The sequence below is a fragment of the Protopterus annectens genome, chromosome 7.part0 (genome assembly GCF_019279795.1).
Source record: "Protopterus annectens isolate FY-2018-M chromosome 7.part0, PAN1.0, whole genome shotgun sequence".
Taxonomy (NCBI): domain Eukaryota; kingdom Metazoa; phylum Chordata; order Ceratodontiformes; family Protopteridae; genus Protopterus; species Protopterus annectens.
The window spans coordinates 1,710,183,690-1,710,200,741 of NC_056739.1; the positions used below are offsets into that span (position 1 = coordinate 1,710,183,690).

General features: G+C 39.9%; 1 protein-coding gene across 1 annotated transcript in view; it reads left to right on the forward strand.

Annotated features, from left to right (window-relative positions):
- LOC122807193 (aldehyde oxidase 3-like) overlaps nucleotides 1-17,052 on the forward strand; it is a 1,326,697-nt gene that overhangs the window by 242,366 nt on the left and 1,067,279 nt on the right. The window contains exon 9 of the mRNA XM_044078243.1: nucleotides 13,624-13,768. Within this exon, the coding sequence (XP_043934178.1) occupies nucleotides 13,624-13,768 (145 nt within the window). The remainder of the gene's footprint in view (nucleotides 1-13,623; nucleotides 13,769-17,052) is intronic.

The window sequence follows — 17,052 nt, forward strand, 5'->3', positions numbered from 1 at the left end:
GTGTATTGGTGTCTGCTTATGTATATATCTATATGCGGGTATGTATATGTATTCTGTCTCTGTATGAATACATTTGTACTACGGAGAGGGAGAGGTATATCTCCATGTAGCTATGGGTAGATATACACACACATACCTCTACATATATACATCTACATCTGGTTATTCCATTGTTTGCCATGTAGATTAGACTTTGCTGCAGTGGGACTCGTAGGTGGTGTGGCTGCTAGTTGGGCGATGCCTCTGCCCAGTGAACACTTTTGCTTACATCCATGGGGCTGTCCGTATAGACCCACTTCAGCCAACACCTGCACACCTAGACCCATAACTAGCTACCCATAGTTCTCCGACCCGCACCTCCTCTACAGCACCCATCCTTACTCTGGGTGCAGATTGGGTCTGAACACACCACTACACTCTGCCCACTCTCCACTTCGCAGGACCCATATTGTATGTTGTCTCAACCCATGGGTCTTCAGACTTTCCCTCCCTTGTATTCCGGGTATGTACACACCCCAGCTAGAATGGTCATTGCACCAGCTTCCTCCTATAATATGTCAATTTTTGGGGTGTCCCGCAAGGGACGCTCCTGTCTGTGTTCCAAGATTAGATTTCATAGGTCCACTGTGTACCCCCCCGGTTGTATCCTGCCTATGGTCTGGGGAGCAGTGGACTATTTACATTGTTTTTGGGTTTGTGTGTATGTTTCCTCTGTCCAGCTGGGGGGGGGGTCATGTTGCGTGTTACATGATTCTTGCTTGGGCCCCTCACTTCCATTGGCATAGCCTGTGAACCTATTTCATTCTTGTGTGCTGTTTCCTATCATAGCTATATATTTTTGTATATCTATGCATACACACACACACACACACACACACACACATATATATATATATATATATATATATATATATATATATATATACGTATATATGTATATATATATATATGTTCATACATATATATATATATATATATATATATATATATATATATATATATATATATATATATATATATATATATATATATATATATATATATATATATATATATATATATATATATATACATATATATATATATATATATATATATATATATATATATATACATATATATATATACATATTGCTGTATATATATATATCTAAATCCATGTGGGTGTATGGGAAATATGGCCTTAATCTCGCTTATCTATTGCTACGATGGCTTAGTGGTTAACTGCTGTGACTATAGTGTACATGGTCCTGGGTTTGAGCCTTGCATAGGCAGTTTATTTTGTTGCTGAGCAGAACATGGGACATTGAATCCTGAGTGATTAAGGGACTTTAAAGCGGTTGTAAGCGGGTTTGCACGATGGTAAGCATTGCTAACCTCCAGTTGCAGTTTCTTACACTCAGTTAGCTTCTACTTTGCTTACTCTGTGTGGGCGATGCTTACTGCCATGCAGATGCACTTGGTCACACTTACCACTGCGTATTTGTGCTTAGACCTGCTTACTTGTGCCTTATTCACTATGACACTAACACTTCACATGTGCATTTCATGCATTACTCCAGTTCACATTTAATTATTATTCTGTAGGTTATGATGTAAAATTATGTTCATAGGTTCATAGGTTCATACTAGGCTGTCTGCCCTAGGGCATTTATAAGCCTAGCCAGAATGTGTTTGGCTTTCGCCACCCATTTTAAATTTATTTTGCTATGCCCTTTTTCGAGGTTAGTATACTGTGCCTCTGTCTAACAGTGACACAGAAGTGATACCCAGGGTAAACCTGCAATCTCCTATCCACTCATCAAGATTCCTCTTGAAGAGAGTCAATGAGGGACTCTGCCTAACCTGGACTGGGATTTTATTCCAGAGTGAAGGGAGCCTCTGGGTTATGAATCTGTCCCTCCAGCATGTCCTATTTATTTCAGTGCTGAGGTTCAAGTCTCTCGAGCACGTAGCTCGATGGGATTTGGATTTTCTGAGGTGCAGCATGTCCATTAATGCCGGGTTGGACATGGCTTTATACGTCAGGCACAGATTGCCTCTGAACAGGCGGTATGCCACTGAGTAGAGCTGGAGTTTCTTTAACCGGGCAGCATATGGCATCTGTTTGAGCCCTTTGATCCTCTTGGTGAGGTACTTTTGGGGTCTTTCCAGTTGCTGCAGGTGTCTGGTAAGGTACATCCCAAAGGGGCATTGTACTCAATTATGGGCCTGATGAGGGATGAGTAAAGAGGCACGATGACCTCCCTGATCTAGATGTGAATCCTTCATGATTAGGTGGGCTATATAAAATGTTTTTCTAACCACTTTGGCCACGTGGTTGTCAAATGAGAGATTGCTATCAACCTGGGTCCCCAGGTCCCTAATTACTTCTTCTGTACTTAATGGATTACTACCTATGTGGTAATTTGTGGGCACTTTGTTTTGCCAAAGGGATGATTATACACTTTTGGCATTTAGCTTGAGGCCATGGCTCTGGCACCAGTTGTCTGTTTCTATGAGGCCCTTTTGGAGGATGCTTGTGTCGGCTGGAGAGTTGATTATGGCACCCAGTTTGCAGTCATCTGCGAACTTGGTCAGCCACAGTCCTTCCATGTTGGCCTGTACCTCCGAAATATATACCGAACAAGAGAGGTCCCAGGACTGAGCCTTGTGGGACACCACTTGTAACTGGTTTGAGTCTGACATGGCTCCAGCAATTCTAACCATGTGGGTTCTGTCCTTGAGCCAGTTTGCAATCCATCTAGTGACATAGGGGTTTATATTTAAGCTGGTGAGCTTATCTATAATGCCCGAGTGGGGTATTGTATCAAAGGCTTTTGGCGAGGTCCAGGTAGGCTGTGTGGATCACCTTCCCTCGTCAATGGCCTTGGTGACTGTTTCAAAGAAATCAACCAGGTTTAAGAGGCAGGATCTGCCCTTAACAAAGCCGAACTGGGTAGGATCCAGTGTCTGTAGGTCCCCAATATCTTTATTTATGAGGTCCATGATGATCCTTTCCATAGCTTTGCAGACCAAGCTAGTCAGGCTTATGGGGCGATAGTTTCCAGGATCCGTTGAGGCACCACCTTTATGGAGAGGGACCACTGTTGCTGTACGCCACTCTTTGGGCACATATCCTGTAGTAAGGCTGAGATTGAACAGTAGTTTTATGTTTGGGTTTAGCTCTTCTTGGAGTTCATGTAGGACGCAGCCCGGGACACTGTCTGGTCCCATTGATGCTGTGTTTTTTGCTTTGGAGAGGGCAGCTCTTACCTGAGCATCTGAGATGTCAGGGGGGCAGCACTCTGCTGGGATAGATATTTGCCCTTTTGGTGGGGAGGGGGGGAGAAGTTTGCGCTGAACCTGTCAGCTAGGATGTTGGCAATGTCTGTGGGTTCAGTGTATTTTTTGTCATTTTGGACTATTTCTGAGCATATCTGGTAATTACCACCCAGGTTCCTAACATAACTAAAGAAAGCCTTGTGATTATCCTTAGTGTCCTGTGCAATTTTTCTCTCGAAGCTGGCCTTAGACAATTTTATGAGTGCCCGTAGTTTTTTGCTAATACTGATCAGTGATGCCTTCCCTTTTTGGGATTTTGCTCTGTCATTTAGTAGCTTCCTCCTTCTATTGTATAGTTTGTTTATGGCTGGGGTCCACCAGACAGGACGTCTGCCTTTGGAGGATTGGGTCTTGGTTTTATTTGGGATCGCATGATCCATGCATTCCTGAAGGTGTTCATAGAATGCGTTTATAAAGGATTCTGTGGTCTGGGCCGTATTTTCCACAGGCCCGGGGGCTTTGAAGGATTCTATCTTGGTTTTGAGGAGTGTGAAATTTGCTTTAGAGAAGGTTTTTCACTGTGGTTTTCTGGGCAGGGGGTGGGGTCGGGATGTGAATATCCAGTGAGATTAGTTTATGGTCTGATCTTACCAGTGAGGGATACACTTCTGGTCTGGAGCAAAGAGTCCCCATGTTGGTGATGATCAGGTCCAGTATGTTTTCCCCCGTTGTGGGAGTGGTAACAAGTTGTTCCATAGCATTTGAGTTTATAAATTCTAGGAACCTTTGGGCTAGGGTGTTGGAGCTAGAGTAATGCTCCCAGTCTATGTTTGGGTAGTTGAAGTCGCCCAATATAATGGTGTTTGGAGAGACCTTCATATTTTCCAGTGTTCTCAGAAAGGCTGAGTGGGGTTCCTGGGTTTGGGATGGTGGTCTGTAACAGGCTATAAACTGGAAGGCAGTTTTACCCACTGTTAGTTGCACATGGATAGTCTCTGATGCTTCATGCTTTGCCACCAACCTGGAGGTGTGGGTATCTTTGATGAATATCGATACTTCCCCTCCTTGTGTGGTTTGGTCCAAGTTTTAGGGCTGAAAAGCATGGTATGATGTATAACCTGGTAGTGCTGGGGTGCTCTCGGGAGCCCTGAACCAGGTTTCTGTTACTGCACAGATATCAATGTTCTCCATGCTAAGGAGAGTTTCGAGTGCATGCATCTTGAGGTTTAGACTTCTGGCGTTGAGTAGCATTACTCTTAGTTTCTTATCCCTTGTGATATCTATGGAGGTGGGTTTGTCTTTTGAGCCTTGCCTAAAAAAGGCACTATGGGGGTAGCAAGAGCCTTTGCCAATATCCGAAAGCCCAGGGGTGACAGGTGCAAGCCATCCCTAGCGAAGCATCGTGGTCATCCCAAGCTGACAGGCATTGGATTCCCCTTTGAATTACACCAGTACTTAAGCCAGTTGTTGAAATTGATCATCTTGTCTTCATATTGTGGCATCATTCTTGGTGAGGGTAAGATGCTACTCAAGGTCAGGGTCATACCGGCCTGGGCTACATGCTCAGAGAGCTCCTTTATGTATCTTTTCATGTAGTCCAGGGAGGTACGTCTCAGGTCATTTACACCAGCATGGACAATGACTGAGTCATATTTGTACTTGCCTTGGAGTGACCTGAGTGCTTGTGTTATGTGGCAGATCCTAGCACCCGACAGGCTGCTCACCATGACCCTCTCCTTGTTCAGCCTGGTGAGCGGGACGTCAGTGTGCCTGACGATAGAGTCACCTATTACAAGTGTATCAGGTGTGTTGTTTAGTCTTAAGGGCTGTGACTGTTTGGCACACTGGCTTTGTGAGATATGTGTTGCACGTGTTTTGTTTTGGGGTAGTGGTTGCTTGGGTGTCTGCTTTGGAGGCCTCTGCTGCTTAGGCAGATCTTTATTTAGAGCCTACGAGTATGTTTTTGTGTGATTATGTGTTTGGTTTGCTGTCGTGGTAGGTCTATGTGAGACTGGAATTGTAGTGAGTGTGGTTTCCTTCTCCTCCTGACTGGTTATGCCAGTACTGAGTTGAGAGAGCTTAGCCTCCAGTTTGGCTATATGGTTGCATCTCTCACATGTGTTGGTATTTGTTGGGAGGAGGATAAGGTTGTCTGTGTACATGAGGCAGTTGTAACATTGCCTCAAGATTCCCAGATTCACCAGCTGGACCGGAGAGGAGATTGACAACTGACCTTTGGACATGCTAGAATAATATTGTGAATTCCTTAATAATTGAAAACAATTTTTAGTGCTGACTTATATAATTGCTTTAGCGAGCACGTGCCAGGTAACTTAAGTGCAATGTGTTACAGGTAACTTAAATGCAAAAATGACAAACAGTATCTTTCTTTCAAGTGAAACAAGGAAATAAGTACAGTAAGCAATGCAGATATCACTAGTAATCCACAGAAGCGCTGAGAAGCCGCGTATTAAGTGGAATTAGCATTCCAGGGAAATAACAAGCAAACAAACAACAAGCATATAAACAAAGCTAGATTCAGCAGGCCTGGATCTAGTCTATGCTACAGCAAACAAGGTGTACCAATTTCAGTAAGATACAGTTCAAATATTCAGGCACTATAAACCTTTAACCAGAAATTCCCAACTCAGAAGGGCAGAGTCCAGCTTCTTCTCCCACAAGAGTGCAGACCACGAACCTTCTTAATGTAAAATAACTGGCCTGAAGCCCAAGTGCTTAAACCAGAACCAATACACTTTAAGAATAACAGACACTGGGCTCTCAATCAGCAGTTCCTAACTTAGAAGGATGAAAGCTACCTGTCCTGCCACCACAGTGCATGCCACAAACCTTCCTAATGTAAAACAACTGGTCTGAAGCCCAAGTGCTTAATCCAAAAGACTTAGAATGATAGCTACACTTTAATCAAGTTACTACCAAGCAATAATAAATACAATTGAATACTTTAGAGAATGCCTGGATTAGTGCTCAAGTTACACAAACAAAGCTAGATCCAGCAGGCCCGAATCCAGTCTATGCCACAGCAAACAAGGCACACCAACTTCAGTAAGAAGCAGTTCAGATATGCATGCACTATAAGCCTTTAACCAGAAAGTCCCAGCTCAGAAGGGCAGAGTCCAGCCTCTCCTCCCACAAGAGTGCAGACCACTAACCCTCAATGTAAAATAACTGGCCTGAAAGCCCAAGTGCTTAAACCAGAATTAATACACTTTTAGAATAACAGACACTGAGCCCTCAATCAGCAGTTCCCAACCTAGAAGGATGTAAGCTACTTGTTCTGCCACTACAGTGCAGACCACAAACCCTCTCAGTGCAAAACAACTGGTCCGAAGCAAAGTGTTTAAACCAAAAGGCTTAGAATGAGTTACACCAAGCAGTAATAAATACAATTGAGTACTTTTACGATGATGCAAAAGTAAAATAAAGTAGGTAGAAACACAAGTACAGTAAAAGCAGATGCATTTTTTTTTCTGAACAAGTGCTGAGATCAAAGAAACAGATTTGAGTGCTGAAACTAGAAAACTGGCTAGTTATAAGAAAAAAAAAACTAAGCTAGAAGGCTTCCCTCCAACACAGAAGGGCTTGCGGGCTCAGAAGCCTACAAATAGTCTATACTACTTAACAGGAAATGCAGGAATCAAGCTTAAATTTATTTATTTTTTCTGTTTCCCAGATGCTCTCTTTGTACACAGTAGGAGTGCCTGAAATCAGAATATGATCTCACTGCACTCAGTTGAGTGAGCAAATGAGATGGGCCCAGAAGGAGTATCCAAACACAAATTTACAAGAGGGGCGGGCAGTTTCAAGGCCACTAAGATTAACACCAAAACAAAAACAGGGAGGTTGGGTGGGACTAACTGAAGAGCAGAGTCAAAACTTCCAGTTCAGTTAATATTCCTGCAACACACAGTTAAAATCAATTTAAATACTTTATTTTTTGAAAAAAAAAGTGCAGATAAAGGTACTTAAATTCTCTTATACGTCCAGTTGAATACAGCAAGTTCTCAGCGGCCAAAGCTGAGGTTTTTAAGCAGAAAATATTTCACACTGTACCACTTAAATAGGCAAGGACAGGAAATCAAAGAATGTGGCTACCCCCACACCTGTAATTACTAGCAAATAACAAAATTCAGCAAACACTGACTAACTTCCAGTTCAGTTAATATTCCTGCAACACAGTTAAAATCAATTTAAATACTGTATTTTTTGAAAAAAAAGTGCAGATAAAGGTACTTAAATTCTCTTATCGTCCAGTTGAATACAGCAAGTTCTTAGCGGCCAAAGCTGAGGTTTTTAAGCAGAAAATATTTCACACTGTACCACTTAAATAGGCAAGGACAGGAAATCAAAGAATGTGGCTACCCCCACACCTGTAATTACTAGCAAATAACAAAATTCAGCAAACACTGACTAACTTCCAGTTCAGTTAATATTCCTGCAACACACAGTTAAAATCAATTTAAATACTGTATTTTTTTGAAAAAAAGTGCAGATAAAGGTACTTAAATTCTCTTATACGTCCAGTTGAATACAGCAAGTTCTTAGTTGGCCAAAGCTGAGGTTTTTAAGCAGAAAATATTTCACACTGTACCACTTAAATAGGCAAGGACAGGAAATCAAAGAATGTGGCTACCCCACACCTGTAATTACTAGCAAATAACAAAATTCAGCAAACACTGACTAACTTCCAGTTCAGTTAATATTCCTGCAACACACAGTTAAAATCAATTTAAATACTGTATTTTTTTGAAAAAAAAGTGCAGATAAAGGTACTTAAATTCTCTTATATATATCCAGTTGAATACAGCAAGTTCTTAGCCGGCCAAAGCTGAGGTTTTTAAGCAGAAAATATTTCACACTGTACCACTTAAATAGGCAAGGACAGGAAATCAAAGAATGTGGCTACCCCCACACCTGTAATTACTAGCAAATAACAAAATTCAGCAAACACTGACTAACTTCCAGTTCAGTTAATATTCCTGCAACACACAGTTAAAATCAATTTAAATACTGTATTTTTTTGAAGAAAAATGTGCAGATAAAAGTACTTAAATTCTCTTATACGTCCAGTTGAATACAGCAAGTTCTTAGCCGGCTAAAGCTGTGGTTTTAAGCAGAAAATATTTCACACTGTACCACTTAAATAGGCAAGGACAGGAAATCAAAGAATGTGGCTACCCCCACACCTGTAATTACTACCAAATAACAAAATTCAGCAAACACTGACTAACTTCCAGTTCAGTTAATATTCCTGCAACACACAGTTAAAATCAATTTAAATACTGTATATTTAAAAAAAAAAAAAGTGCAGATAAAGGTACTTAAATTCTCTTATACGTGCAGTTGAATACAGCTAGTTCTTACCGGCCAAAGCTGAGGTTTTTAAGCAGAAAATATTTCACAGTGTACCACTTAAATAGGCAAGGACAGGAAATCAAAGAATGTGGCTACCCCACACCTGTAATTACTAGCAAATAACAAAATTCAGCAAACACTGACTAACTTCCAGTTCAGTTAATATTCCTGCAACACACAGTTAAAATCAATTTAAATACTGTATTTGTTTGAAAAAAAAGTGCAGATAAAGGTACTTAAATTCTCTTATACATCCAGTTGAATACAGCAAGTTCTTAGCCAGCCAAAGCTGAGGTTTTTAAGCAGAAAATATTTCACACTGTACCACTTAAATAGGCAAGGACAGGAAATCAAAGAATGTGGCTACCCCACACCTGTAATTACTAGCAAATAACAAAATTCAGCAAACACTGACTAACTTCCAGTTCAGTTAATATTCCTGCAACACAGTTAAAATCAATTTAAATACTGTATTTTTTTGAAAAAAGTGCAGATAAAGGTACTTAAATTCTCTTATACGTCCAGTTGAATACAGCAAGTTCTTAGCCGGCCAAAGCTGAGGTTTTTAAGCAGAAAATATTTCACACTGTACCACTTAAATAGGCAAGGACAGGAAATCAAAGAATGTGGCTACCCCACACCTGTAATTACTAGCAAATAACAAAATTCAGCAAACACTGACTAACTTCCAGTTCAGTTAATATTCCTGCAACACACAGTTAAAATCAATTTAAATACTGTATTTTTTTGAAAAAAAGTGCAGATAAAGGTACTTAAATTCTCTTATACGTCCAGTTGAATACAGCAAGTTCTTAGCCGGCCAAAGCTGAGGTTTTAAGCAGAAAATATTTCACACTGTACCACTTAAATAGGCAAGGACAGGAAATCAAAGAATGTGGCTACCCCCACACCTGTAATTACTAGCAAATAACAAAATTCAGCAAACACTGACTAACTTCCAGTTCAGTTAATATTCCTGCAACACACAGTTAAAATCAATTTAAATACTGTATTTGTTTGAAAAAAAGTGCAGATAAAGGTACTTAAATTCTCTTATACATCCAGTTGAATACAGCAAGTTCTTAGCCGGCCAAAGCTGAGGTTTTTAAGCAGAAAATATTTCACACTGTACCACTTAAATAGGCAAGGACAGGAAATCAAAGAATGTGGCTGCCCCCACACCTGTAATTACTAGCAAATAACAAAATTCAGCAAACACTGACTAACTTCCAGTTCAGTTAATATTCCTGCAACACACAGTTAAAATCAATTTAAGTACTGTATTTTTTGAAAAAAAAGTGCAGATAAAGGTACTTAAATTCTCTTATACGTCCAGTTGAATACAGCAAGTTCTTAGCCGGCCAAAGCTGAGGTTTTTAAGCAGAAAATATTTCACACTGTACCACTTAAATAGGCAAGGACAGGAAATCAAAGAATGTGGCTGCCCCACACCTGTAATTACTAGCAAATAACAAAATTCAGCAAACACTGACTAACTTCCAGTTCAGTTAATATTCCTGCAACACACAGTTAAAATCAATTTAAATACTGTATTTTTTGAAAAAAAAAGTGCAGATAAAGGTACTTAAATTCTCTTATACGTCCAGTTGAATACAACAAGTTCTTAGCCGGCCAAAGCTGAGGTTGATTTCCCATGGAAAATGATTTGTGCTGCAGTGGGACTCGAACTGGGAATGCCTGTTTGTTAGGCGGATGCTCTAACCACTCCACTATTCCTGTGCTACTTCATTTGCATATATATTCCTTGTTATCCTATTCAGCCTTTTCAGCTTCTTTAACCGTAGCTAGGCGATGGGCAAATCGGCGCATCTATGGTTAGCTGTACTCGGGGGGGGGGGGTTAAAAATATTAATACAAGGGTTTCATTTTATTTCAATGTACTGTTGCTGTTGAACACATGGGGCTGTTGGTGGAGATATGCGGACACCTTTGAGCGGTTTTGCTCATTTATTTACACTTTCTTATTTCTACTTTGCAGGGGAGTGTTTATTCTGAGAGCTCTGCTCTCAGACACGTCCCCTGCACTCGTCCATGCTCAATGCAGGATTTGTAGCTCTGGTGGCACGCCTTCATTATTATGCACGGCACGCTGCCGTCCTCCTCTTAAACTGCCGCTTATGTGCAGGACTAGTTTAGTCCTGCATGGCAGATTAGTGAATCCAGGGGTTTGTTATTTTAAAAATGAGAATGTGAGAAAGAAGGAAGGACAAACTTATCTATGTGGAAAATGTTTTATGTATAAATATATTAATAGTAGTAATTAGTTCTTACATCCTGATACGGACAGAGAATATGTTTTTAATATCTTATCTACATGTGCGTCAGAGCATATTATTTATTTTGCCCAGTGTACAGTGTGTTCTTGTTTTTATGTGGGGAAAACGGACAGACCTCTTAGTGACCGCATAAGAGAACACATGTACCAGATACAAAAAAGAAATGATGTTAATGCACTATCCAAGCACATTAAGGCTAATGGTAACACAGACAATTTTATATTTTTATGTATAGGCAAAACATATGATAACATTAGGATGGGAGGCATTAGGAATAAGACAGAACAAGTTGAGGCAAAATGGATCATTAGACTGAAAGTAGACTCTGGGCATGGACTAAATCATAGGGTACCAATAAGACCTAAACTTAAAGCGAGACCACTGAATAAGTGAAATGTTTTAGTTGTTTAGTTGTAGTTGTGTCCTATTGTAAATATTAAAGACATTTTACTAGTATGAATTAAAATCTGAGCATACTTTTTTATATATATGTATTTTTTATAACATGCTTTTTATATGTATTTTTTATGTACAGGTATCCTTATGAATTGTGCTTTTATAATAATAAGTGAAACAAACCAGTTTAAATGTGACATCATTTTAAAAGAAGCTTCTTTTGCATGTAGCATGTTTCTTTAAGATGAATGAGGCTTAATTGACTTGTTTAGAGTATAAAAGACATACAATAGACAGTTTGCATTTGTATCTGAAGAAGCAGAAATTATCTATGAAAGCACTTATACACCTGCCATTGAATAAAGAACTTTTTACACTGGAGCTACCTGCCTTTGTTTGGACCACGTGTGTTTTTATATTAATTAATATGTATCTTTCTTTAAATGAGCTGCAGTGTAGAAACTATCTTAAAAAATGCATATGTATTCTAAGAGTATAGTGTAGTAGAAACTTAGATTCTCATGAAAAGAAGAAAAAATGGGTCCTAAGAATGTACATGAATAATTTTGTAAAAACAGTCACAAAAATGCCAATGTGAGATGAATCTGCTTAGTAAAAAGAAGAAAGAGTTTGTGCTGAGTAACTTGGTTTTATTTGCCTGGTTATAAGAAAGACCATGTGAAGAAGCAGCTCATATTGATTATTTGAACTTTGTGGAAACTGACGACTTATGGAAATAAAGGGACTATTTGTAAATGTTGTAAATACTTTTGTTTCTGCTTAGTTCCTTCCATCCTCAACCACTTTTTCCCATTTTGCGCATGGGGTCAGGCTGTCACTACAGCAGTGGCAATCATCTCAAGCCAAGATTTACACCACTGGATGGCTAGACCTGCCATGGTAGGTCATTTGTACCACTTACACACACACACACACACACACACACACACACACACACACACACACACACACACACACACACACACACACACACACACACACTGACAGCCAATTTAGAGTGTCTAGTCCACTTTCTGCATGTCTTTGCAATGTGGAAGGAAGCCAGAGCACCTGGAGGAAACTCACGTAACTACAGGGAGGACATGCAGACTCCACACAGAAGGCATTCCAGCCAAGAATCGAACCGGAGAACCTCTTGCTGTGAGGCGACAGTGTTAACTGCTGCACCACTGTGGCCACCCATCTGCACATTTAGTTGCTACTTTGTGCATATTTAGTTATTATTCTGTATAAGCTTGTGTGCATAAACACTGCTGTTGCTGAATATGTACTTTTGTCTTGGCTTAAAAATGTAAAGTTGTTGGAAATTATTAGAACAGCGTGACCATGCAATATATGTTAGGGTTGATATGAGAGAGCCTAAAACTAGTTAAGTTGGAGAATGTAAGCCTCTGTATACATAATATGGGCATCCCTGCAGAATCTCGAGGAGAAATTCACAGAGCTTCAGTAGTCCGCAGGAAAAAAGTTGATGGCATAAGAGCGAATGCTTTTCTCCATACGATGGCATAAGGCCGAATGCTTTTCTTCATAGGAAATCATTCTGGAGAGATTTGAATTGTGCGCTGGCAGTGATTCACTTCTTAGGGAGATTTTTCTCTTCTTCAAGTTGGTGCAACCCGGGATTTGGTATATATAAGTTTGGGGCTGTGGGGGCAGTCCCCTGCAAAAAATAAGAAAAAAGGATTTTTTTCACCCTCTTGGTTTTCACGCTTTTGTTTTTTTTTGAAAAGTTAACTTTCAGGAAGTTGGCATTTCTTGGTAGCACCCACAATAAGCGAAGATTTAAAAGGAAGATGACTTCTAATAATTTTTGAGAGCATGTATCATCAGAGGGCCTCATAACAACTTGTGATGATTGAAAATGCTTGTGTCCTCCTCCGTAGCTTCAAGTATAACATTCCCTGTTCTGTCTACAAAGTGTATTGAGTCTGGACTTCTTACAAATGAACTCTCCCAAATAAACTGATAAAATCAGTCTTTTGATCACGTTTGTGTATGCTGTCATTTCCTCAGCCACACTCATGCGAAATGCACACATGTATATGTATGGACACAGTTTCTCCCCTACTCCCATATAACACACACACACACACACACACACACACACACACACACACACACACACACACACACACACACATAAATTAAAAGATCACATTGCATTATTGTGCTCATTAATAAGTAAACTATATCAACTGATCTACGCTTGTAAAAATGTTCATTGTATTGTAATTATATTAGAAAATAATATTTATGTCTCTTATAGCTAATGGCACAACAGCAAGAAAAAAGGAAAATGTTTTTCTCTGGTGAAAGAATAACCTGGATATCACCTGTACATCTGAAAGAACTGCTAGAACTGAAAGCAAATTATCCTAAGGCTCCCCTGGTGACTGGGAATACTAATGTAGGTATGTACTTTATGAAATCTGTATTGGAAATCTGATAAATCCATCTCCTCATAATCTCAGCTTGGTATATTGTGCTTTGTTTTTATAACCATTTATGGAATCAAATGCAATTAATGAAACAATAATTCATCAGATACAATCAAATAAATCACATGAAAGTGAGAAAATGGCTCAATTAAAACACCATAAATAAGAACAGAAGTAAAAATCGGTACTTACATATTATCGCAACCACATTCGGAAGGTACTGCAGAAGCGACTTGCTTTATAAGCCGTTCTGCGGCTGAAAACTGTTGTCAGCCACAGAAGCGGCTTGCTTTCTAGATGTCCTGTGGCTGAAAACTGTTGTCACCCTGTATTGGGAACTGGTATGGGTCACTGAAGTGTCAAGAAAGCAGATGAAGAAATGAAACAAATAACAGAAAGCTAGGCAGCACCTGTTACTTCACACTGATGTTTACAGGGTTGAGATTGTGCTGTATTTGGCCAGAATAAGTAATGTTCAGTCCTGTCTGCATTGGCTGTGGGTAGATCTTGCCCTGGTAGATGTCATATTTTCACAAAAAAGTTCCAGTGTGGCCATCTGAAAAGGCACGGCATTTAGGAGGCATTCTGAACTGACCTATATTTGCAAGCACAGGTGAATAGTAAGCAATCATGTATGGGAGGTGCGAATCACTGCCGCATTCAATGCAAGCCCAGTATAAATAGAATTAAGTGGCCACAGCATTACTACACCGAAGATATGTGCAAACTGTTTACATCCAGGATAGTACTGACTATGGTTCTTTACTGTATCGACAGAAAGAAAATACCTGTGAAAATTTTGTAGTCAGATGCAAACATAAAAACGCACAACCATTTTGAAGACAGTTAGCTGATGTAATATGTACAGAAATTCCCATAGTCCCAGAAAAATTACAGCTCAGTGGCACACACTTCCCTAGACAGTTTCAGTACTTTCTGTCAACAGGAGAATGGCTTTGCAATGCGCCGCTTCTACAGTTCCAAATGTGGTTGCGATAATACGTAAGTACCATAAAATCACATACAGATCAGCTCAGAACAGAACCTTCCCCTCAAATTTTCCATTGAAATGAAATAAACAAAGAAAAAAAAATCAAAAGATTAATGCATTTCTGAAGACCAGATGTGTTGCTCTTCTAATGTGCATTAAGAAAATGTAGAGGCTTGGGTGTTCATTTAAGTAGTTTATTGTATAAAAATACATCAGGATGGATGGCGGGAACATTGAATGTAAGCGACTAACTGACTGACTACATACTTGCATGCTGACACTCTGGCTGCTCACTCAAAATGGCATTCTTGCTTGCATGTGCTGACTCACTGGAAAGCTTCTTAAAGATATATTGCACACACTGATCTACAAGATGCATGACTGTTTTCAGTAGCATTCCTGATCATTAATTCTGTGGATGACTATGGGCACACTGCAGAGTTCTCACTACTCCAGGTTAATCCAGTTCTATGATTAGGTCACCTCATAGAAAGATATGGGGAACCCTGGCATCCGAATAATAAATCTACAGATTTTGTTAGAAGTGGATTGGAATGAATTAAGATTTGTTTGGAATCTCTCGATATTATGGGTAAACTTAATCAAAAAGTATGCCTTTGCCATTCTAGTTTCAGGGGATAGGAAATAAGAGATTTCCCAAGATCAGACAATAGTTTGTGCCCTTCGGCTTTTGTTTGCTATTCATATGAATTAAAGTTTGGATTCTTACTGATCATAGGATATTTCAAGATGTTGAAGATTGCTGTCTCTAATACGCCAATCACTGGGGACTACTGGAAGCCTTTCCTTAGTAACTGAAATCATAGCCTTAGTTTTACTTCTTTTGGTTTCACTTTTTCAACCCCTCTTTCTACTGATGAGATCTCTCACATGCCCATTTGTTCCCCATAAGGTGAAAGACAATCATGAGGCCATCAGCCAGCCAGACATCAGGGTCATCCCCACACACCACATTCAGGGGCTCCTAACTCCCTTTGGCAGCTTCTGAGAAATGCTACCATAGCCAATCAATAAGGGGAGGAGAATGTGACCTTCTCTGTGTGACTTCCCCATGATTTGCACTGCTATGTCACAGCAGCACACCCCTCTGGCCTGGACTCTGCCGGCTGCACTATCCAGAGCTCCCACTGGGTATCGCCCAAGCAGCAAGCCAAGACGTATCTGTCCTCCAGGATGGACAAACTGTATGCCACTGACTCCCATTTTCCAACCCCACACCCTCCAGCTCCCATGCCTGCTAGTCAAACATGGGTTGATGGGTCAATGTTAGGGCTTTACCCCCTGTGCCCTGGAAGGGGCATGTATTTAGTTTTGTTGCTGTTTAGGAAAGCTTCAAGTTTTGAATCCGGGAAATTAACAATGTTATATCGGTCTCAGGTTTCTTTTTCTGGTGGGTGTAGTTCAAGTGGATTTGAAGATAATCACATCATCTGCATTTCACATTTTTGGAAGGTAGGTAGGTTGGGGGTATTTTTTTAATAAATATTGAAACCAGCAATGGAGCAAGGACAGAGACTTGGGGGACTTCCTTTCTGAGGATTAATGAATTTGATGAGAAACTTCCTAATGTATTAAATTATACTTTGAGTAGTTATTAAACCAAAGGGGTTGGGGTTGTGGACTGAGGCCTTCAAAAATGAGGGCATTCTGAGGCAAGTTATGATCTATTGAGCTGAATGTTTTAGTTTGGTCTATGAAGACTCCTCCAGCTAGGTTTTTCCTCCCCCACACTTAAGATTATATCATCAGTGAGTGTCCACAGATTACTGCCAGTCCAGAATATGCTCTGGCTTGTATGCAGTATAAGGATAGAAGGGATTATTTAGTCCAAATCTACTCCACTGACATGTTTTTAAGAGAATGACTGGCTTTAAGATCTTACTGTAGGTATAAACTTCTACCATGTTTTAATGAAATCACCTGTCACACTGGGATAAGTTGTAGACTATTATCTCTAAAAGAGGATTATAATCACTGACTTCCCAGGAATCCACCCAAATGAGTCTGTGCTCACTGGCTTCCACAGCCAACTTACCAGCAATAAGTGAGACTTAACCAAACTGTTTTTTGTACACATATACACTCATAAAAATTTCTAGAAGGGGCTATTGATACTTCCCAGTGACAATATCTTTTACCTGTAGACATAGTACAGTACCACCAATCAGACTGCTAATCTGCAAACAAAAAAAAAGCATCCCAATTAAGACCGCAGTATAGGCTCATTTATTGTATTCATTCTTCA